The sequence below is a fragment of the Trichechus manatus genome, unplaced genomic scaffold (assembly GCF_000243295.1).
Source record: "Trichechus manatus latirostris isolate Lorelei unplaced genomic scaffold, TriManLat1.0 scaffold00101, whole genome shotgun sequence".
Taxonomy (NCBI): domain Eukaryota; kingdom Metazoa; phylum Chordata; class Mammalia; order Sirenia; family Trichechidae; genus Trichechus; species Trichechus manatus.
In genome coordinates this window covers 7,106,504-7,131,292 of record NW_004444037.1, presented here as the reverse complement: position 1 = coordinate 7,131,292, position 24,789 = coordinate 7,106,504, and the positions used below count along the sequence as shown (strand labels likewise).

General features: G+C 34.9%; 1 protein-coding gene and 1 pseudogene across 12 annotated transcripts in view; one reads left to right on the top strand and one right to left on the bottom strand.

The window, feature by feature from the left end:
- The window catches only part of FIP1L1 (factor interacting with PAPOLA and CPSF1), a 79,942-nt gene that overhangs the window by 17,880 nt on the left and 37,273 nt on the right, over nt 1-24,789 (top strand). For 5 of the 12 annotated variants that reach the window (XM_004382900.2, XM_023737343.1, XM_004382901.2 and 2 more), the window contains 4 exons: nt 3,572-3,681; nt 12,849-12,956; nt 22,865-22,958; nt 24,600-24,756. In XM_004382900.2, the coding sequence (XP_004382957.1) occupies nt 3,572-3,681; nt 12,849-12,956; nt 22,865-22,958; nt 24,600-24,756 (469 nt within the window). The remainder of the gene's footprint in view (nt 1-3,571; nt 3,682-12,848; nt 12,957-22,864; nt 22,959-24,599; nt 24,757-24,789) is intronic. The other 7 variants (XM_004382902.2, XM_012557430.2, XM_023737345.1 and 4 more) reach the window with 2 other exon arrangements.
- LOC111821728 (mth938 domain-containing protein pseudogene) lies at nt 15,615-21,155 on the bottom strand (annotated as a pseudogene).

The following is a 24,789-nucleotide window of genomic DNA, read 5'->3' as shown; positions in this document are numbered from 1 at the left end:
TGGTTTTCTGCTGTTCCTTTTTTCACCCTAAACTGTAGCGAATGTTTTCCTAAGTTTAAAAAATAATTTGATAAATATTGTTTTAAATAGTTGCACAGTCTGTTATTTTGATAACCACAGTTTATTTAACAAGTTTCCTTTTTTTGGATATTGTTTGTAGTGTAAAATTCTGTAAATAATGCTATGATGGGCAGCTGAATGAAATTTTAAGAGAATTTCAAAAATTTTGGTAGCGTGGAAGCATAGTTTGGGTGAATATTCAGTTTCTCAAGGTTATAGACTTCAGGCAGAATATGTTTGAATAGGTAAGGGCCAATGTAATTTTTTTTTTTTTTTTTTTTGATAAAACCATATTGTCTTATAGTCATTTCTCAGAATATTAGATCATGTGAAATAATATTCTCAGTGTGCTCTGATTATACAGATATTGAGTATATGCAATCCTGAGTGCAGTATTTGAAGATGAACATTAAGTGGATGGAGATGATGCAAGTTGATAAGGAGGGTTGTTGGAACGGTCAGGATTTTCAGAATTGTTTAAAATAAGGAGTAACTGAAGAAATTAAGGAGAAAAGAGAACTAAGTAAAAACAAGCAATTGTCACGTTTAAAACTCTGCCCTGTCTTCCTGCTACCTTTTCTCACCTTTCTCAGCTCCTGTCCCTCTTTATCTTATACTCCTTTCATCTCCCTTCACCCACTCTTCTCCCTTCCTCCTTCCCAGTTTTTAATTGATCATTTACTATGCCTTCCCAATTTTTAATTGAATCATTTACAGAAAGTATATTAGGTTAGGTGTGATGGGCATAATAGATATTGACTGTGTGGTCTTAGGGTTTATCTTAATGGGGAAGATTGATATTAAATTAATCATGCCAAAAATTATATAGTAATAAACTCTGTGCTTTATGAAGGACTTTGAGGAAAAGACATTTAAGCTTAGACCCAAAGGAGTCAACAAATATTTATTGAGCCCTTATTATGTATGCAGTAGGCACTGTTTGCTAGGCGCTTGAGATAGAGAATTGAACTGGATGCAGTCCATGCCTTCAATGACCTTACAATGTCAGCGTAAACATATAACAAAATAAATAAGTTTAGATAATGATACTAGTAAGAAATTCTGTGAAGAAAATAAAAAATGATAACATGATAGTGTTTGGCAACAGTCATGGAAGGCCTCTCCGAGGAGACGTTTGTATGATTAGAAAGAAGGTAGCCATGAGAAGATCTGGGGACATAATATTCTAATCAGAAGGGACATCTAATACAAAAGCCCTGAGAAAGGAGGACCTTATATGTTAAAAAGAACAGGAAAAAGCCCTTGTGACTGGATCATAGTAAAAACGAGTTAGAGAGGAATAGAGGAAAACCAGGTGAGAGAGATAGGCAGGACCCATACTGCTGAAGTCCTTATTGGCCATGATAAGAAGTTTAGATTTTATTCTTTTTGCAGTGGGACACTATTAGATAGTTTTGAGAAGGTGGGGGGGGGATGACTTGCTTTACACTCTTGAGAGGATTGCTTTGGCCGTATACAGAGAGTAGAGCTTAGAGAGTTAAAAGCAAGGCAGAGAGACAGTTTAGCAGATCAGGTGAGATGTAGTGTAGTGGTGTGTTGCACTGGGACTTTAGGAGGGAGCATAGGGATAATTGATGGAATTTGTTAGATATTTTAGAGGTAAAGTTGACATATTGGATGGTGACATGTATTCGATAATTTGTAGGGTTATTTTTCTTGAGCAACTTGATAGATAGTAGTGCCATTTACTTACATGATGAAGACTTGGAGAGGATCATATTGGGTGAAATGAGTTGTTTTGCCATGCTAAGTTTTAGATACCTATTAGACATATAAGAAGTTGGATATGTATTACTACAGCTCAGAGGAGCAATTGGGACGATGGTGTCAATTCTTTGAGTGTTCCAGACATCCCTAGGCAGAGTAATGCATTTCTTTTTCTGTGTTCCAGTACCATCTTTTAGTAGATAGTATTTTTCGTATCATTTATTATATTGCTCTGATTGTTTATGTGTCTGTCTTTTCCTAAGGCCTGGGTTCTGTTATGTTTCTCACAGTAGCTCAGCTTCTGGTACATAGTAGATATTTAATAAATGGTTGGTGAATATATCATTTATTTTCTCTGTCACTAGATCCTGTCAGTTTTATCTGTCAGGTGTTTATCAGATCCATTTCTGTCTTTCTGTCGCTATTTGTTAGTATCAGTACATTTTAAAGGGTTTTTTTGTTTCTGTTATTGTTGTTTGTTTGGTTGTTTTGTTTTTAAGCAGTAGAACTCATTATTAAAACCTCAGTGCGGAACCTTAATTATATGAAGGTATCAGCTAGGGATTGGATTCATCACTATTAATAAGAGATCAGACTGTAATGGCTCAAATATGTAAGGGTTTCTTTTTTTTCAAGTAATGACTCGTTGGGAGGTGGATGGCTTCTGGTATTGAATCAGTGGTTACGTATACCAGGGTCAAGATGTCTGAGGTGCTCTTGGCCTTTGCCTCACAGGGAAGGAGAGTGATGCTGAATTGGGCCTGAATGGGTGCCGTAGAATTTAAATAAAACGTGAAATATAGTGTGGTGTTATTCAAGTGTAGGGTAATTGAACTTAAAAAAACCAAGCCCCTTGGCATTGAGTCGATTCTGATTCATGGCAGCCAGACTAACTTGAACTTAGTTTGTTTAAATTTAATAAATTGATGACTATTTTAAGATAGGAAGTTGAGTAGAAAAGCAAAAGAGAATAAATAAGAGATTTCACCAGTCTAAAGAAATATGACTGGATAACCAAAAAATGTGGTAGGAGCAGAAAACCAAAAAATCACAAACCCGTTGCTGTCGAGCTGATTCCAACTCATAGCGATGCTATAGGACAGAGTAGGACTGCCTCATAGGGTTTCCAAGAAGCAGATGGTGGTTTCCAGCTGCCGACCTTTTGGTTAACAGCCAACTTCTTAACCACTGTGCCACCAGGGCTCCAAAGGAGTATTAAAGAGACGAGATGTCTGACATTAAGCTTTTAGGTCTGCTGAGCTGGCAGGATAGTGGTACTGTTGAAGATGATGGGAAAGCATAGGGGAGAAGTGATATGGAAGTGCAGGAGTAGATTATTAACGTTTGTGTTACAGCATGAGAGTCTGAATAGAAGATGATCACAATGGTTAAAATGGCCGATGGTTGTTTTCTTAGATAAGGGTAGTCAACGCAGAAGGGGGAATAACTCCTTGAGGCCTTTCTTGAACTCTGAGGTTCATAACCAAGAATCTTGGACTTATTTGTGATGATCTAGGTGAATTTATGAACGTTCTAAAGAGTTTTAGTTTATTGGACTTTTAAGTGTCATTAATGTAAACTTGTTAATAGTTGGGAACATTTTGATTCCATAGTTCATGTTTGGTGCCTTTCATTTAATGTTATTTGAAAATTGGTTAATTTTACTAAATATGCAGCAACACAGCATTCTTTCTTTATCTCCACATCAAATGTTACAGATTTATTTTAAAATCTTAAGTGCTTTATTGTTCTATTAAACAAGCTAATAATCCTTTTTTTTAAGGTACAGCAGGGAAGAACTGGAAATTCAGAGAAGGAAACAGCACTTCCATCTACAAAAGCTGAGTTTACTTCTCCTCCTTCTCTGTTCAAGACTGGACTCCCACCAAGCAGGTTAGTTAGACAGTTGTAACTCACATTTATTGTAAGACACTGACATCTTTACATTGCATTAGTGCTATATAAAGTATAAATGGTCTGAATGTTCTTCAGAAAAACTGGAATATTCTACGTTTGTTTTTGTACAGAATGAATTCTTTGTGAAAAACTCTTCTGAATGCTATTCCAGCTTTAAAAAAAACCTAGATAAGCAAGAAATAAAGAATGGTCTGTAGTTCCTGTATGTCTAAAGAGACAACGGTCTTATAGGAGACATGAAGACAACAACAGTGGTCTTGCTGTTTTCTGTGCTTATTATCCTCACATAGAGATTTATTGGATTTTCTTAGTCTAAATCTATTGGCCTAAAGGTGTCTTAATGATTTTAGTAAAGGAGGTTGTATAAAATTGAGCCTGGAAAAATCGTATTAAAAGCATTTTCTTTTCTATCTTTGCTATGATGTGATAATACCTAACTTTGTTTTCCGAAGGGTACCAATTGTAAGAGGCAAATATGCTGGCAGATGTCCTTTTAACTTAACAGTGACAAATGGTCACTCCATTATCTCATTACCAGGAAAATGGTAAAGGGTACCCTAAGACGAGGGAAGTTTGATGTCAGCAGTTTAATCTTAGGTTAAAGATGACCTAAATCAGTTATTTCTCCAGACCTGCAACTAGTCAGTAACAACTATTATGTCTTAGCCAGATTGTTTACTTTTTGTGTTACTTATTTAAATTTATTTTATACAGTTTTCTGTTTTTGTTATTCTACAGTTTTGTATTTGCCAGCTATGAGATTATATTTCATAGGAAGAGACCTTATGGGAGCATCCAGTTTAGCCTTAAGATACAGATGCTTAAAGCTTTCAGCCAAAATTAAATGTCTGAAAGCCATCAGGGATTTTAACTGTTAACAATAACTAGTCATGGGTATTTCCAGTTGTGATTGTTTAACTAAACCCAATCTCATGAAATGTTTGGCCAAAGAAGTTATGATAGTGGAGGAATATTGATCCTTTCCTTTAATATGTAATATGCTTTTGGTTTCTGCATTTTAAAAAAGGGGTCAGCTTTCATCACTGAGCTAATGGTGTTCAACGGAAGAGTGCTATTAAAGGGCTTAGACTCCGGGATTCAAATTCTGGCTCTAGTACTTAGTAGCATTGTGCCTCCATTTCTTAATCTATAAAATGTAGTAATAGCATTTCACTCACAGGGTGGATATGTAGATTAAATGGACTAATTTATGTAAAGTGTTTAGAACAATGCCTGGTACATAGTAAATAACTTTGTAGCTGTTTGGTATTATCATCATTATTATAAGTAATACTTAAAAATTAGTAGCCTTTATTAGTTTTTCCACACTTTACCTTCTATCACTCCCCACCCCCTGGGCCAGATTATGTAGGGCCTTCTGCCATTTTAAGAACTTTGGCTTTTCTTAGAAGTAAAACAAAAGGGGAGTCCCCATCAGAATTTGAGCAGAGGAGTGATATAATCTGATTTCTCAGTTTATCTGCTTTATTAAGAACAGGCTACAGAAAGGCTAAGGGAGGAAACAGGGAGGCCAGTTAGGAGGGTGTAGCAGTTATCTATGTAAGAGATAATGGTGACTTGGACCAAGGTGGTAATGGTGGAGATGCTGAGAAGTAGTCAAATTCTGCCTGTCTTTCAAAGGATGAGCCAATATGAGATCTTGAATGTGGATTGTAGAGAAAGAGAAGTCAAGGATGAGTCCAACTTTTTTGTCCTGAGCAACTCAGCCAGAAAGGTGGATTTGTCATTTACCGGTATGAAAGAGACTACAGGAGGTGTGGTTTTTAGAGGGAGAAGACTGATAAAATAAATTTGAAATGCCTATTATACATACGAATGGAAAATTTGAATAGGCAGTTGAATATATGAGTCTAGGGGAGATGGGAAAGGTACGGGCTGGAGATATAATTTGGGAGTTTTCAGAGTTTAAATAGTATTTGAAGCTATGAGACTAAGTTAGACTGCAGAGAGGTGAGTATTGATAGAGAAGTGGTGAGAGGACAGAGCCTATGGGCATTCCCTTTCAGGTCAGAAAAGTAAGGATGAACCAGTGACAGAGACTAAAATAAGGAGGAATGACTAGTGAAGTAGGAAGAAAACTTAGTATATGTTTTGAAAAGGATGTGTTTTCAAAGAAGGAAAAATGATCAACTTTCTAGTACTACTAATTGACCAAGTAAAATGAAGATGAGGAATTGACTATTGGTTTAAAAATGTGGGGGTCATTGGTGATCCTGACGAGGATCATTTTCAGTGGTAATGGTGAAGATAAAAGATTTATTGAATTGAGTTCAGTAGAGAATGGGAGGAGAAGAATTAGAAACCAGTGATTTTTTTTTTCTTTTTTCTTTTTTTGCCCTAAGAGGTTGGAAATAGGACAGTAGCTATGAGGAAATAGGGATGTGTGGGGTCAGGAAAAGGTTTTTCTGACATGGAAGAAATTACAGTGTATTTGTATACTGAGAAAATGAGTTATTACAGGGGAAATTGATGATGCAGGGAGTGAGAAGGGATAGTTGTTAGATCAGTGTCTTTAAGGAGGCCAGAGGGAGTGGGATATAATATGCAAGTGGAGGGGTTAGCTTTAATCAGCATCGTGAACAGTTCATAGCACTAGGGAAAGCTCCAGTGCAGGTGGGCGTGTACAGAATGGTGATAGGAACAACTGAAAGTTATTTTCTGATTGCCTCAGTTTTTTTCACAGCAAAATAAGATGCAGACCTATTTGGTCAGAGTGAGGATAGTTGAAGAAGATGTTAGAGGTTTGAGAAGAGAGGAGAAGGTCTGTAACTTGGGGGTTTGTGAATAAACTACAAGAAATACATAGGATTGCTAAGCAGTAGCTGGAGGGAAATGTGGGGGGGTCAAGAGAGGACTGTTTTCAAGATGGGAGAAATTACAGCATTTTTATATGCTGATGGAAATGAGTAAGTAGAGTGAAAAATTGATGACATAGGGAGAGACTGTACATTTGCAGCATTTTTTGAGGTAAATAGTCATGGGTTTAAAATGAGACAAGTCAGCTTGCTCTTATGTGTGTTTCTCTTGTCATTGTCCAGTATGCTTGTGTTCATGCAGAGTAGCTAGAGTTGGGTTTAACGGGTTAGTTAACAAGCATATATGACAAAGGGATAGAAGGGCAAGGAGGATGAGGGAGTGATTTATAAACAAAGACTGATTCTGAGGAGAAATGGAGACAGTAAGGAGAGATGAGAGGACAGAGGGGAGTAAGGGACAGTAAAAAGAGGTAAAGAAATGATAGAAAAATTAGCAGGTCCATCACTAATACTAAAGGAAGAATGGATAATTACCACCACAACTTGTAGTAACACGCAGAATGTCAATTCTGTCACTTTTGGATATAAAGGAAAGTACCTATTGCTTAGGAGTCCTGGTGGTGCAATGGTTAAGAGCTCAGCTGCAAACCAAAAGGTTAGCGGTTCGAATCTACCAGCTGCTCTTTGGAAACCCTATGGGGCAGTTCTACTCTGTCCTGTAGGGTTGCTGTGAGTCGGAATCAACTCGGCAGCAATATGTTTTGTTTTACCCATTGCTTATTGGGAAAGTTTGTTTTCTGGGTTCATCTTTGATTGATCAAGAGGATACTTTTCAGTCATTATGAAATAAATTTCCCTAAATTTATTTTATATATATTTCCCTAATACAAATACTGTGCTGTTTTTCTATTTTACTCATTATGTTTATAGAGATTGGAGAGACATCTTTGAAAGTAAAATTTTTTTGACTTCAGGGAGAAGACAGTAATCTCATTTGTTATTAAGACATAATAGAGGCTGCACAGCAGATATTTAAAAGTAATGAACTATTGACCTCAGCAGTATATTTGCATTGTTTAAAATCTTAGATTGTTTTGTTAATGTATAGATGGTCATTGGTAGTGTTTGCACACAACTTTTTTTAAATGATTTTTTTGCGCTTTTTCAGTAGAAATCCTGGGTTTCTAACTTTCTATACTGCCAAGCTTTTTGTGCTGCTCAGCAAATTGGCATACTTAAGTCAAATGTTGTATTTACTATTTATACATATGGGAATGTTGTGCTTAATCTTTAAAAGTTTTCGTATTATTTACTCTATTTTTGAAGTACATACATACAGAAAAGTGACATAATGAATATACAGCCTGATGAATTTTCACAGATCAAACACATCCATATAACCAGCACACAGATCAATAAACAGCATTACCACTGCTCCTCAGAAGTCTCCCTGTGTTCCCTTCATTCATTGTTTTAATTTAATGTTTTGGGGAAAATTCAAACTTACAGAATTGTAAAAGTACAAAGAACTTCTGTATACTGTTCACCAAGATTCAGCAGTTAATATTTTGCCAGGTTAGCTTTATAATTTATCAAAAATATGTTTGTTTTTTTAAACCATTGAGATATTATAGACATCATGCTCCTTTACCCCTAGGTGCTTCAGCATGTATTTCCTTAGAACAGAAACATTCTGTTATATAATCATAGTATAATTATCAAATTCAGAAAATCTGATATGAATCAGTTCTTTTGTCTAATATACAGGACATATACAAATTTTTGTCAGTTATTCCAATAATATGTTTTATGGCAGTTCTTTTCTTTCCCTGTGTCCAATGCAGGATCATTCATTACATTGAACTCTTTATATCTCTTTTATCAGTGACCAGCTACCATTGAGTCAGTTCAGACTCATGGTGACCCCATGTTTTTAAGAGTAGAACTGAGTTCTGTAGGGTATTTTTTTTTTTTTTTTTAATATTATGATTTTGGAGAAAATTTACATAGCAAATTGGGTTCTCATTTAAAAATTTCTGTACATTGTTCAGGCGCATTGGTTATACTTCTCACAGTGTGTCAGCATTTTCATTATTTCCATTCTGGTTGTTCTGTTTCATTAATCTGGCTTTCGTGTCCCCCCTTGCCTCCTCATCTTTGGTCTAGGGTGGATGTTGACTGTTGAGTCTTGTTTAGATTATTGTTTAGAGAAGCATAGTACTCACGGGTGATATTATTTATTTTATGAGCCACTCTGTCTTTTGGCTAATAGGTGACCTCTGGGAGTGGTTTGAGTTCCAAGTTTACAGGATATTCCAGGGTGATAGTCTCAGGAGTTCTTCTGCTAGTCTCTACTAATCCAGTAAGTCTGACCCTTTTTAGGAATTTGGGATATGTTCTACATTTTTTTCCCATTCTATCTGGGATCATCTGTTGTGTCCCTGGTCGGAACTGTTGGTAGTGGTAGCTGGGCCATGAGGTTTTCAATGGCTGATTTTTTTTGTAAGTAGATTGCCAGGCCGTTCTTCTGAGATGCCTCTAGGTAAACTCCAACCTGTCAGTTAGCAGAGCATGTTAACCATTTGCACTACACAGGAACTCTGTCCTAGTCATCTAGTGCTCCTATAACAGAAATAGCAGAAATGGACGGCTTTAACAAAGAGAAATTTGTTGTCTCATAGTATAGGAGGCTAGTAGTCCAAATTCAGGGCGCCAGCTCCAGGGGAAGCCTTTCTGTCTCTGTTGACTCTGGGGGAAGGTCCTTGTCATCAATCTTGTCATCAGTCTAGGAGCTTCTCAGCACAGGGACCATGGGTCCAAAGGATGCGCTCTGCTCCCAGCTCTCCTTTCTTGGTGGTAGAAGGTTCCTCTGTCTCTCTTCTCACTTATCTTTTTTTATATCTCAAAAGAGATTGACTAAAGATGCAACTTAATCTTGTTGATTTTGAGTCCTGCCTCATTAATGTAACTGCGTCTTATCCTGCCTCTAATCCTTCGCCATTAACATCATAGAGGTAGGATTTACAATACATAGGAAAATCCCATCAGATGACACGGTGGTGGACAGTCACACAGTACTGGGAATTATGACCTTGCCAAGATGACACACAGTTTTGAGGGACACAGTTCAATCCATAAGAGACTCTTTATATTTCTTTAGTCTTCTTTAATCTGGAAGAGCTTCTCAGCTTTTCTTTGTATTTGTTGACATTGAATTTTATAAGAATAGATTTCAGTTGTTTTGTATATAGTCCCTCAATCTGGGTTTGCCTGATGTTTCCTCATTATTAGATTCAGGTTTTGCTTTTTAGCATGAATCCTAAATAAGTGATACTGTGTCCTTTTCAGTGCATCAGACTGGAGGTGCATGAAGCTAGTTTGTCCTGTTATTAGTGATGATAACTTTAGCCACTTAGTTGTGGTGGTGTCCTTCAAAGTTACTATTTTCCCCCTTTGTATTTACTAATCAGTGGGGAGACTGTAAATAATCTCGTTCCTCTTCAGACTTTCCAAAAATTCTAGGATCTGTTGATGATTTTTTGCCTGAATCAATTATTACTATAATGGCTGCAAAAGAGTGACTGTCTAACTCTGTTATTCCTTCTATATTTATTAGTTGACATTCTTCTTTAAAAATGAACTTTCCCACTCCTTCCACTTGTTAATTTATTATCATTTTAGACTCATTAATTTGTAGATATGTGTGTGTATGGCTTATAAGTATGACTTTTTTTGTAACTTGTGTGTATATATGATTTATGTATACTTTCACTCATTTTCATATTCAAATTGTCCAAAATTTGGCCAGTGGGAGTCCTTTTGACATCTCCCCATCGTTTTTTGAGGATTTTTTTTACTTTGTGGTATTACTAAGATGTGTTCCAGGCTTATCTTATACTTTGCCTGCCCCATCCCTAGAGGCAATCATTTCTCGAAGGTGCCCTGATTCCTTTTAATAGGAAATGGTAATTAGAAACCAAAATCTGAGTGCTAGCTATGCTCATTGCTGTTATTGTTGTTAGGTGCCCTCGAGTCAGTTCCAGCTCATAACAACTCTGTGTGTAACAGAACGAAGCACTTCCCAGTCCTGAGTCATCCTCACAATTGTTATGTTTGAGCCAGTTGTTGTAGCCACTGTGTCAGTACATCACATTAAATTTCTTCCTTCAGTACCATTGGTTCTTGATCATATGCTACTGCCTGAAATAACTGAACATTGACCAGTTCATTTGGTGCAGTGACTCTGTATCCTTTCCATTTTCTTTGATGCTTCCTGTGTCATTCAATATTTTCCCCATAGAATCCTTCAGTATTTCAAGTAGGGGTTTGAATTATTTCTTCAGTTCTTTTAGCTTGAGAAATGCTGAGTGTATTTTTCCCTTTAGGTTTTCTAATTCCAGGTCTTTTGCACATTTCATTATAGTATTTTACTTTGTCTTCTTGAGCTGCCCTTTGAATTCTTCTGTTCAGCTCTTTTACTTCATCATTTCTTCCATTAACTTTAGCTACTCTACATTTAGGAGCAAGTTTCACAGTCTCTTCTGATACCCATTTTGGTTTTTTCTTTCTTTCCTGTCTTTTAATGACCTTTAGCTTTCTTCATGGATGATGGCCTTGATGTCATCTCACAACTTGTCTGGTCTTCTGTCATTAGTATTCAATGCATCAAATCTGTTCTTGAGATAATCTCTAAATTCAGGTGGAATATACTCAAGGTTGTACTTTGGCTGTCATGGAGTAGCTCATTGCTACTGGAGTGTAATTATTTCCAAACCTTTTCAGCAGTCAGAGCTAGGAAAAAATAGCATTTTTAATATGAAATTGCCACAGGTATATTTAAAATAAATTTAATCATGAATTCATGATTCTTTTCCTTCCAGTTCAATACCACAGGGCCTTGTTTCATATTGCATCTTCCTTTACATATGGTGAGAACTTGGCTGCCAACAGCTTTAATATAGATGCTCGTGTTCTTAATCCTAAAATATGCACTAAACGGATTCAGAACTTCTGCACCTAGCGCTACAAAAAACAAACCTATTAAATAGAGTTCAAGGTTTGTTTGCAATTCTTTTTTTTATTTGCATGAGAATTATATTTTAATTTTTTGAAATTTATGCTTTGACAACATAAATAGGAAAAATTTCACAATTGAAAGACGTGGATAAAATACGCAAATCCAACTCTATGCTATTTACGTGAGATGCATCTAAAACAAATACATAAAATGATTGAAAATATCCAGCGGATGAAGATAATGTCAGGCAACTGTTCCACTCTTTTCTTTTTTCTTATTTTAGATTGAGGGTATATAGTCACAATATTCTGTTCAAAGTTTTCTTCAGAGTGGTTTATTTCAGTCATTTAAAATACAGTTTTTTTGTTCATTGTTTCTGTTTGTGCAGTTCTTTTCCTCCATGCTTGTTGATTTAATTTTTTTCTAAACAGGCTTATTTTTTTGAGCACTTTTAGGTTTACAGAAAAATTGTGCACATTGTACAGAAAGTTCCTGTATACCTGTTTTTTATTTAATTTTATTTTTTGTATATATAAAACATTTAGCATAGTTTCAAAGGTGAGGTTATTTGAAGGTATACTTGGAATTATCACTCTTTTCCCTATTTTTTTCAACCCTGTTGATAACCAGTTTTATTTCACTTAGTTTGTGGTTTATCTCTCCTGTGTTTATTTTTACATAAACATATATATATATATATAAAAATACGTAATTTTTTTTTCTATTGCTTTGAAATAGCATTTTACTAGTCTTACAAGCATTTGCAAGAAGGTAAATAGCTGAACTTTTCATGGAGTATGTTGCTGGGGTTACAGTTAACTTTCTTTAGAATTTTACTTTCAAAGAATTAAGTTATTTTGAGGTAGAGTTTTTATAAAGTAGCTATTTAGTGTAGCTTTTTTATGGAACATACCAGTGTTACTGTTAACTGGTTGCACTGATAATACTTTTCCTTGTTACTGAAGAATATAAGGAAAGAAATAACAAAATTTCAAATATTCTGTGAAACTGCAGAAATTAATATTATTCATTCATGAAAGCACAGAAATTTATGTCTTATAACCTGAAATAAGCCCTTGGTTCTTTTTTCAATTCTGCATTTCGACATGATACTGTCTGTGCTGAAGAATATTTCTAAAAATATTCTAGATTTCATGAAATGTCTATAATATGTCTTTTTAAATATTAGTAGTAGTCTTAGTAGCAAAGCAATTATATGACTTGAAGAGAATGATACTATAGGAACATGCTACAGAGCTTTTGAAATAGTATGTCAAGAAAAGAAACAGAACAAGGGGGGTCAGGGACAACAATATGTAAGAAAAAACATAGAAAATTTATCTCACCAGAAACAGCACCTCTTCTCAGTCTCAGACAAGTACTGCCTCCAGAAAAGCCAATTCAAGCGTTGGGAAGTGGCAGGATCGTTATGGGAGGGCCGAATCACCTGATCTAAGGTAAGGCTTGTTTTTAAACATTGGATACTCTCTGATATTTAGATCTTTGGTGTTGTTTTGTCTTATTAGTGAGATAATAAATTTTGATTAGACTGCACCATATTTTTACCCCTGAAATTATCCCTTTTCAGTATAGAGTTTAAGTTACCTCTGAATCAGGCTGTATCACCTCATGTCTCACCTTTCCTCCCTCTGGCCTTTTATTATACATAATAAATTGCATGGAACCACCTTAATGAGTGCTCATTAAATGTTTTCTTCTCCTTGCTGTAGATTTGATTTTTCTTTTCTCATATCACACCCTGTTCAGAAATCCCCTGGAACTTTCTACTACCTACTGAATAAAATCTAACCTACTAAGCCATTATTTAGGACCTACAAAATTTGACTTCACTGCATCTTTCCAAGTTTTATATACAATTATTTTACTGCATAAACCTGCCGCTCCATTAAGTTGGGTCTATCAGCTGCCCTAGGATGTACCATTACCTTAATTGATGCTATGCTTTTACTCATGATTCACCCTGGTTAGAATTTTGGTTTGTTTTCTAAATCTTATGTTTACTAAGCATACACCCTTACACGGGTAATGTAATCTCTCTGAGCCTATAAAATGGGAATGATAACTTCTACTGTAAGGGATGTAGTGAGATGCAGGTATGTTAGGGTATGAAAGTAGTTTACCAACAGTATTCAATCTGAAAGATTATATTTATGCCTGATTTGGAGATACAGACCACAATACTTCCCAGTTTACCATTTGAGGTTTTAAACATTTATGGTATATGTAGGATGATTTTGTTTGCTGTTATTCTGCTTTTGTTGTCCAGAAAACTTTCTTCCTGAACGGCTTGATGCTACATTAATATGCCTATAATTATTTTAATTTGCAAACTTGTAAATATGTAAATTATGAAGAGATACTGATGTATCTAAAAGACAAGTGGCAGGAAACGGTATCAAAATTTGATTTTCTTGATTTCCTTTTCTGTGGGGTCTAAATTGTATATTATGCATGAATTGTAAGAGTTTCTAGTCAACTTGCTTTGATTGGATTTCCTATTAGGACAGAGTAAGCTTAGTTATTCTCAAAAGCGGGTATCCATCTTAAAGTAAAAAATATTTTAACTTTTTGAAGAATATCGAAACAAAAGTATGTCTAGTCATAGAAGAGATAAAACTGTTATCTATATTCTTAAGATAGTATCAGTTGCATGTATTGCTTTAGCTGACTATAGAATAAGAGGTTGGAGAGCACTATTATTTTTAAAGGAGCCCTGGTTGCTCACTGGTTAAGAGTTCAGCTGCTAACCAAAAAAGTCGGCAGTTAGAATCCACCAGCTGTGCCTTGGAAACTCTGTGGGGCGGTTCTTTGTCCTATAGACATTTTTCCATTTGTATTATATTGATTGATCTTTGCTTTTAAAACCAAAATAGTCTTGAAAAAAACAACAGAAACAAATTTTCAAAAGAGTTATTTTACACAGAAGTGTGGAGTGTTTTATACAGTTTTTCACATTTGACATTTTGGTGGAAATTTCCATGTACTAATTAACTTGATTATTATAGCACATAGTGCATAGAGAAACACTTGAACTTACATTTCAGTAACCTGGCAGTAACTCGGACCTCCTATTTACTGATCCCAAAAGAACTGGACATTAAGATACTTCATTATAAATTCATCATCACTGCTATAGTGATAATGGATCAGTAACTATCTTTGCGTATAAAGAATGATTACTTTTCTTAAACTTACAGCTGTTTCTTGGCAGAAGTGTTGGATTTGAATTTTATGTTTGGTTTTGTTAGTAACTACCTCTGTGAATTTAGGCAAGTTTCTTAAAGTCTCTAAGCCTCAGTTTCCACATTTGTAAAATGATGGGGCTAAACTGTGTCATCTGAAAGTCCCCTTCAGTCTTGAAATTCTTTGTTTTCTGGCTAGTCCCCAGTTGACATAGAAAAGGAGATATGAGAAATAGGGAATTTACCCAAATTCACAGCTAGTTAACAGGCAAAGCCAGGACTAGTTTTCTGCCTTTTAGTACGTGCAGTTCAGGCAAGTTTACTTTTATAGGCAAAGGTGTAGAAATGTTTTAAGATCAGATATTTTTCAAGATAATTTTTAACTTCATATTTGTTTTGCTTTATTATGTTGTAACATCTGAAATTCCTTTTTATAGCAATCTTTTGACTTAGAATTGTTTTTTTACTTAAGATAGGCTTTTGCGATAATACTTTATTTCTGGAAATAAGATGGCTAGTTTATAGAGAAAATATTAGTTCTGATATCTGAAAGTAATAGATCTCAGTGTTTACACTGTATAACCCCTCACATTCCCTCCATCACCTCTACCCCCCTAAAAAAAAAAATCCTTGGAAACACAGAAAACTCCCCACTCTGACCTTGTGATTAATCTCTAATTAGTGGGAAATTCGGCACTGTATTTTCACTTTGTATTTTGTGCTTTTGAATATTCCAAAGATAGATAAGTAAACGAATATCCAAAACCAGTTGTCATTGAGTTGACTCCAACTCATGGTAATCCCATGTGTGTCAGAATAGAACTGTGCTCCATAGGTGTTTTTCAGCGGCTGATTTTTCGGAATTAGATCGCCAGACCTTTCTTCCAAGGTGCTGCTGGGTGGACTTGAACCTCCAACCTTTTGATTAGCAGCCAAATGTGTTAACCGTTTGCACCACCTAGGTATTCCAAATAAATGAATAAAACCCTAGATAAAAGCCCTTTTTTGTTTTTAAATATGTAGTATACACATTCTTACAGTAAAAGATAGAAAACTAGTTTTCAGTTCTTGCGCGTAATATAACTGAGAAATATGGAAATTTTTTGATTTATTTGTAAAGGACAAATAAGCAGTGGTTGAAATCTTTTCAAAAGTTACTTTATTTGAAGAATCTGATTTATCTTATGCTGATCCTTCCTAATTTGTACAATAGTGTTTTCCAGACTCTAACAGTACTCTTTAAGCTAATTCTACCTGTGTAAAACAATGACATTTTATTGGTGTAAATTTGCTTTTTTATAAATTCAGATTTGTAACTCTTGCAAAGCCAATTAGTAGGAAGAATGAAGCAGTTTTAATGAACACAAAGATTGAAATTGGCAGTATGGTTGACTGCTGTAATCTTATCCTTAATGTCTAGTTTATTTATGTATGTCATTTCCATTTTATAATAGCAAATTCTGCTTGGGTAATTTAGTTGGAAATATTAGATTTTTTGAGCTTGTTTTCAGTATTAGAATGCTTTTTAACTGATTCAGACTCTTAAAAGAGGAATAGTAAAAGTTTCTTTTCAGTGTTGAATCACTAAATATTTAAACCTGCTTGCATTTCTTCTAATAGACAAAAATACCACAGTTAATAATAATAAACTTAAACCAAAACCAAACCAAACCCGTTGCCGTGGAGTTGATTCCAACTCATAGCGACTTTATATAGGACAGAGTAGAACTACCCCATAGAGTTTCCAAGGAGTGACTGGTGGATTGAACTGCTGACCTTTTGGTTAGCAGCGAAGTGCTTAACCAGGAACAGTGAACTTAAATCAGATGTTAAATCAGTATCATATCAAGAGTTCCTGTTCAGTTCTTGCATTGCTTACTATTACTGTTATGTCTTAATGAGATAATATACTGGAAAGCTGTGCGTGTACCTTTGTGTCGTTTGATTGAGCGTGATGTGTGTAGCTTGTAAGATTTTATGTGACTAGACATATGAAGCCCTTTATTTATTTATTTTTTAAGTTCCCTATAGAGCTATATCTTTTCCTGTCATTGACACATTTAAAAGCATGAAATTAAGCATTAAAGATGACAGACAAAGCTTTATTCCAGGCTCTACATAAAAGTGAGTTAACTTGGCTTCACTAATGAACATGTTTATGTCCTCCAGTGAGTCAGTTATTAGCATATTATACATTTTAGCATTCAGAGTTTTTTTGTTTTTAAAAACAGCTTAAAAAGTAACGTAACGTTTTTTAAATTCAGGTCCCCTAGTATGGAAAACACTCTCGTTGTGGAACACCAGTTGTGGAAGAGGAAAGGGTCTTGGAGTTGGTCATACCTGAGCCTGAATCATGGTGTTGTCAGTTTACTACTCAAAAGAGCTTCTTTCCATCTCTGTAAAATGAAACTAATTAGACTTATACTTTTCTTTAAGTGTTCTTGTAAGGATTAAATCGTTGATAAGCTTATGAAAGCACGTGTTGCAGGACCTGAAAAATAAGATCAGGCACCTAAAAAATGTTGGTTCCCTTTGGACTTCTGCTCCCATCACAGGCTTTATCAGTGTCTTTAAATATAGCAGTAATAGAATTAAATTATATGTCATGAAGAAAAAGTTCTGTTTTTTTTTTTTGACATTTTTAGACAGAATTTTTGATTAATCTTTACCTGAAATATAAACATATTAAATTTTCTTTATAAATGATCTATGCACTGTGGAGAAAATTATTCTTGTGCTTATGAAAGTAAAAAATCAAACACAGGTATAGAAGCAGTACCATGTCAGTCCAGAAAACCTGAAACAGCAGTATAAAAATATGTAATGAATGACATCCTTACCTTAATTACTAGGCCTTGATGGGTAAGACTTCATATTTATTAAGTAATAAAAAATAAAATATTAATTTTTATCACCTACTTTACATTCTTTCTAGAGAAGAACAAAATATCTGCATCTCTTCCTTGGGCCTGCTTTTAGGGTTGTAGTCTTCAGTTTTGGCTATGTATTGGAATTATCTGGGGAACTTCAAGAAATTGATACTTGGGGCCGAGAGATTCTGATTTAGATAGTCTGATGTGCACCCTGGGCATCAGGATTTTTTAAAGCTCCCACAGATGATTCTGATATGCAGGTAAGGCTGAGAACCACTGATTTAGAGAATTGATTCTGGCATGAGATTAAAGTCAAATACTAACTTGGCAGCTTAGGTTTTTAAGTAAAATGATAAATTTAGCTATAAGAGCTATAAGGAGAACTGACATTTGTATAGCATTTTACAGCCTCACAGAATCCTTTCCTGTATGTGATCTTCATTTAGATTCTCTGCCTTTTTGAAAGTCTTTTAAGAGGTTCGTAACCACTCTCAAAGGTGGACTGTATTTCTTCTGTTGCAAGCAGATTGACAGTATAGTTTTCTGAGTTAGACTCCTGTGCATAATATTTTCCCCAGATCTTTTCTCTTTGCTCATCTTCTTTCCTTCATCTAAATGCCTTCTCTTGTGGCTAAATCCATCCTACTTTCAAGGCTGATCTCTTTCCTAAAGTAGTTTAAAAGATGTTATGCCAGTTTCCATGCAGAACTGTTACAGCTGTAGGTTTAGATATATGAACTCAGTTAGATATACTAAATGTGTCTGTCTTTAATGCGGGAATATGGACTAGCCATATTCTAGGTTTTTTCTTACAGAATAGACCCCAAACCAAAAAACCAAACCAGTTGCTGTTGAGTTTGTTCCAACTCTTGGCCACCGCACGTGTTTCAGAGTAGAACTGTGCTCTGGAGGGTTTTCAATGGCTGGTTCTTCAGAAGTAGATCACCAGGCCTTTCTTCCAAGGCACCTCTGGGTAGACTTAAACCTCCAACCTTTCGATTAGTAGCCAAGCACTGCTTCTTACTGAAAGCTCTGTTGTGAAAAAAAACAACATTCATAGGTTTCTGCAAGGATATGTGATTCATCCATTCCTTTAGAATAGTGGGCCTGAACAGTCTTTTAAGCATTGATGCTTGAAAATTTACTGCAAACTATGGACTCTCTTGTTTGAGAAATACATGTATACATATGCATTCAGTTTAGGAACCTCATGATCCCTCTTTAAAGAACTGTCTATGATAGTTAAGACTCTTGCTGTCATTAAGCACAGTTAAATCCTTAGATCAAGCTATTAAAAGGGCTGTATACTGAGACAACATTGTTTGGCTTCCCTATGATTAAATTGCTTTTATTGAATTATACATTCTTGCTAGGCTTCACCAACCATTGAAGCACGTTAGGAGAAACAGCTCTGTGAAATTCACTTTTGTTCTCATTGTTGTAATAGTGAAGACTTTGTCCCTATTTCAGTGTTTTCAAAGCATAAGCTTGCAATCCATTAGTGGATTGTGTAATCAATTTAGTGGTTTCAGCCAATGTTTCTTGGTTTTATATTGTTTATTTTGCTTTTTCGCTATATTTAAATACTGTTGAAATCATATTTTATATTAATATACTTTTGTTTATAGTAAGTGTATTGTTTCATGTAACTTTCGTTCTCCTTTTTTTTACATAATATGAGTATACTGGATTGCTATTCAAAATGTATTTCTTCCTGTGTTTTGTGATCCAAAACGTTTAAAAAAATATTGCATGCACGCTATCATACTTTGTCTTAAGGTGGACTCAAAGGAGATTTTCTCTTAGTCTCATCTGTAAAATGGAACTAATAATAGGGTTCTTATGAGGAGTAAATGCATATAAAACACTTAGAACAATGATTATCAAGCACATAGTAGGTAGTCAGTAGATACTAGCTGTTATTATTACCAAGAAAAGAGGCCTTCTTTAGAGCTAATGGTTTTTTTATTTTATGTACACTAAAGACTTTTGTCGTTAATGCTGCCCTTTACTTTGGCTGATAACATTAGGAAGCTCAGATAAATTTGTGGCAAAAGGTTAGCAACTAGTCTTTTGTGTATCTTCCCTTGGCCCTGATTTTGTCATTTAAAAAATTTCTGTTACATTTCTGAGCACCCCTCAACCCCTTCTAAAACATCAGAGTTATTAAAATGACATTTTAATTTAATTCCATCGTAATTCAGAGATGTTTTCATATTCATCTGTGTCAGTTGAAAGGTGGAGGCTTTTCTGAACATTCACTGCCTGTATTAAACTGTAGATTAACTCAGACATCCAGTGTGGTTAGTTGCTGTGTGTCAGCTTTTTATTATGGTTGAGTCTAATATGGAGAAGAGAATCACAGCAGCATCATTTGTCTGCTTCATTAAACAAGTTGGTAGGCCCAGTTAAACTTTTGCTATGTGAAATTCCAAGTTATAGTAGATTTCCTCATAGTGAACCTCTAGTAAACCTTTTTATGCAGTGAAATAAAAAGCAGTGCATCAAGAACTTTCATGGAATAATATGGTTCAAGAGGTTATTGTTTTCCATAATGTGTCATCACAATAACACTAGATTGCCTCCTCATTCATCCATATTAAGTATGTGTTTTTTTTTTTAATTTTTATTTTGATGCGTACTTACCAGTCATTAAATATTTCTGAACAAAATGGTAAAACCTCAGTTAACTTTAAATTTGTGATTAATTTAAGATAAATCCATTTGTGTGGTAAAAAAGCCTGGTCAAGGATGTATTGTTATAAAAATACAAGGAGTTGGAGTTTTGTGGACTCCCTCCAGGAATATACGTTCAGTAAGGCCGATTTCTTAGTTGCATGTTTTTAGAAATACAGTACTTTGCCACTTAGGAGTCTTTTAGTGATTAAATAATCCATTTAAATTTTCTAAAGCTGAAGAAAGTAATTAAACTTCTCTGACTATATTTAAGGTAAACTTTAAGAGATGAATACTTCAGTGTTTCCCAGATGGTTTTTTTGTACATTGCTTAGTGATTTATTCTCCTCTTAAGCCCCATCAGCAGGTGGAATAGAAAACACCAGCCATCTCCCACACTGAGCCCTTGGGCAGCCAAGGCATTATACTCCTTATTGCCTGCTGTGTCTGGAGGACCCGCACATCAGTCCCTTGTTTCTCAAGGTACTCCACAGTTGATGGGGGCACCTTCAAGGCCTCACTCATTTCTCAGCCAATCACAGGGGTCTGTACACCCGTCTTGATAACCTCCTCCATATCTGCAGGCTGCACACTAGGAGAATGCTCAGTTCTTACATCTCTCCAATCCCAAGCCAGACTGCCCCTCGCCACACTTCACAGTCTTTACAGGTTTTAGTAGAGTCTTGTACTTAGTTTGTCCCCAGGAGAGGGAAGCAATTTCAGGAGAACACCTAAGGAACTTATCTGAAATCAGATGTCTTCTCTCCTCAGAGTTGTGTGCCCAAATGGTTTTGTGCTTTCCTCTCACCTTGGTTTGTTCCTCCCAGAGTTTTTGAACGCAGACATCCTTAGAAATGCATAGTAAAAGATTATAGAAATCTTCCCCCTTAACACAAAAATTGGAGTATTAGATTTAAGTTTTACTACTTTTAACAGTTTGTGAGAATTTGTCTTTGATGGGAATTACTTTTAAAAGATGCAGAGGGTAGAATCCACAGATTGGAAATAGGAGTGGGAAAGAATAGTAGAAAAGAAGTAAAGATTTTTACAGTGAGGTCTAGATTGCAATAAATGATGAGGGAAATCCTAGCCTCAGGATAAACACCTGTATCTGTTAGGATGTTAGAATCTGAGATGTATGTATGTAAGAGGGCTGATGGCGTGTGCTTTGGTATGAAGTTATGTGGGCATAGCTTTGTAATCTAAGTTTTAAGAAAGAAATTGAAACAATATATGTTTTATATTAGAGGCGTTTAGATTTTTCTGTTGTGGTGAATTTGGAATATTTTCCCAGCTATATTGGAGTGGTTAATTTAAATAAAATCACTCTTTGTCTTTGGGATCATGAAGGAATCTGGGAAGTCAGTGTCCTGGGCATAAAATCAGAAATTCAGCATTGAATTTTTTTTTTTTTATCAGATTAAAATTATATAGAAAGGAAGTCTTAAGTGGGCAAGAGAAGTGGAGATTGACCTTGTTCTTGAAGACATTTCAGATGCCATTATGTACTTTTTATAGGGCTGTCTTTATTTTGTGAACATAAAATTATGGGGCTTTCTAAGGTTCACTTTTGATGAACTTTCTCCAACTCTCACCTTTCTCAAAGGTGAAATTTTCTTTCCACAAGGCAGCATGGCTCAAGGGAAGGAGTCTGTAGACTTCGGAGTCAGAAAGACTCGTGTTTAAAATTTAGTTTTGCCATTTAATTATGACTTGAATAAATGACTTCACTCTGACCCATGGTTTTATCATCCATAGTTTTATACAGTATTGTGTAAGTTTAGGGTTATTGTCAGGTTTAGGTGTAACATGTAGGAATTCAACAAATGGTAATTGCTGTTATCGTTAAGGTCGTTTTAGGAACCTAACTGGTGGTTGTGGAAGGATACATGGTATTTTACTTCTCATAAGGTCCATACACAAGTATACAATGGCTTTTAACATTGTAATTTTTAAAATTTAACTTAGGTTTTCCTATTAAGTTTGCAGCATTGTTTAGTGGTAGACTATTTTTCCATATCATCATACACTTTCAACTTTAAAAGGAATACAACTGGAGGGAGAACAGGCAATTTAAATTTTTCTCTCTAAAGACAAGTTATCAGGAAGGGAAAATTGCTTTCATTTTTGTTTTCTAATGCTCAGAATATATCAATAAGGAAAATATCCTGTTTCAAGATGAGCATTATTTCTTTTCAAGCCTCTTTGGGGAATTTTTTAAAAGTTTCTGTAATGTAACTGTGATATGTATTACAGTTACAGTGGTCAACACATTTTATTTCCATTTGTCAATCATTTGTTACTTCATTCGATTCCACAAAGATAACTTCAGTTGGAGACTACTAAAAAATTGTAAATTTAGAAGAAAAGCTGTATAAATACCTATAATTTAATATGATTGTTGGGTGTGTTGTTTCTAGCTTATTTAAGAAACTTAGTTTTTAATGGCAGTGCGAAGTAATGAGATCTAACTAAATCAGTGGTTTCTTTCTGTGTGTTGTGATCTGATTTTATTTTAAAATATATCGCAAAAGGTTTTAGATTTTATTTTCAGTTAATGTTTTCAAATAGCTAATTAGGTGAAACTGAATTGATTCAATTTTTATGTTACAGGAGATTGTCTGGGGCAATCGACGTTATTGGTCAGACTATAACTATCAGCAGAGTAGAAGGAAGACGACGGGCAAATGAAAACAGCAACATACAGGTTTAGTATTTTACAATCAATTATCATTTCTAACTGAAAGATTATATCCATGTTCTAACTTAATTTACTCAATAAATATGCTTTAGGTGCTACAAAGAGATTTAAAATGCAGACCCAGTGACCCTTATATTTATTTCAAAAGGTTTTCCCTTTATAATTTATAACATTTGGATCTTTTTTAGTAAGAGTTGTTGTGTCCCCCCCCCCCCCCCAATTATAAATGTATTCTATAGGTTCATTTAAAAAAAAAAAAATGAGAAAAGTTCAAGAAGATAATAAAGATCACCAGTATGTCTTCCACCTGAAGATAACCACTCTTAAAACTCTGGTCCATCTCTTCCTTGTCACTAAGCGTTATATTATGATTGTATTTTTGCGTATCCTCTTTTCATGTAAAATTGTCATTTGCATTTTTCCATATTCTTAAAAATACGATTTAAACTCTGTTCATGATAGCATCATTGTATGGATGTCTCATGATGTGACATTTCTGAGAGAAGTAGATTTCCTTTTTTTCCAAGTGAAAGAATGTAAAGAGGTGAGTTATAGGTTACTTGGACAACTTGATTAACTGAGACTTTCAGTGATCAAGTTATGCAGCTTGGTCACACTTTTTCATCATTTATTCCTTTTTTCTGAGTATTTTAAAAAGTGTCCAAGATATTTTAATTTTACTACCTTTAATAAATCAATCATGTAAAAAATATTCTTTCTGGCATTTAAAAATATAAATTATTTCTAAAATGAAAGATAGTCTTCTTTTTCTCTCCGTCACCGTTAAAATGCCATGATTTCCTAAAATAATTCTGTTCCTTACTTTAATTAGACATGCTTATTAGCAAAAGCATTATAAAAATTGCTGTACTTAAGTATAGGAAAAGTTAATTGAGGGGAGGGATTATATGCTCAAATGATCTGCTTTAGTCAGAAAGGATTTCAGAAGTATAAACTAAATATACAAAGTGGCTGTTTCTGCTGTATTTCCCAAACTTGTTGGCACATCACAGTCACTAGGGAGCTTATTGAAACTGCAGTTTCCTAGATGCCACTTTACTTGCTGTTGTCTTTCAGTAGGTTTGGGGTACTTCTTATGGTGCTTGTCTCTTAGCGGTTACACAGATAAGCATGTTACAAACTCTGCTTTATTTTATTTTTCAAGTATAAACCCCGTTTTAAACTTACAAAGTTCACATAAAAAAATTATTTACATATTTTGCTGTTTGTTGCTTACAACGTTCTAATCTTTTACTTCGCAACCTAGTGATGAAAGGCTCTTTACAGTGAATGTCTGACTATTCTTCCATGTTAATATCTTAGTTAGTATCTGTGATTCATGATTCCATTGTCTTGAGTACTTTTGTTAGGTAAAATTGATAAAATTCATTGTATTTATAAATACTTAATTGCTCTTTAGAATTTTTTTTGTAATAATTCAGTTCCTTCTAGGCTTTGAATATGAACATTTAAAAAAGTGTGTGAATATGTACACACACGTCAACACACAGAAATATTATCCCTCCAAATAAATACACGTATGTGAATAAAAATTTTGTTTCTTCGATTAAATGAAATTAATTTACTGATTTAATCTTAGATAAGAACATTTACTCATCTTTATAATTAACTATGCTCTAATTTTAGGTTCTTTCTGAAAGATCTGCTACTGAAGTAGACAACAATTTTAGCAAACCACCTCCATTTTTTCCTCCAGGAGCTCCTCCCACCCACCTTCCACCTCCTCCATTTCTTCCACCTCCTCCAACTGTCAGTACTGCTCCACCTCTGATTCCACCACCAGGTAAATAGTAAATAAGACATTTGATTTTTGGGG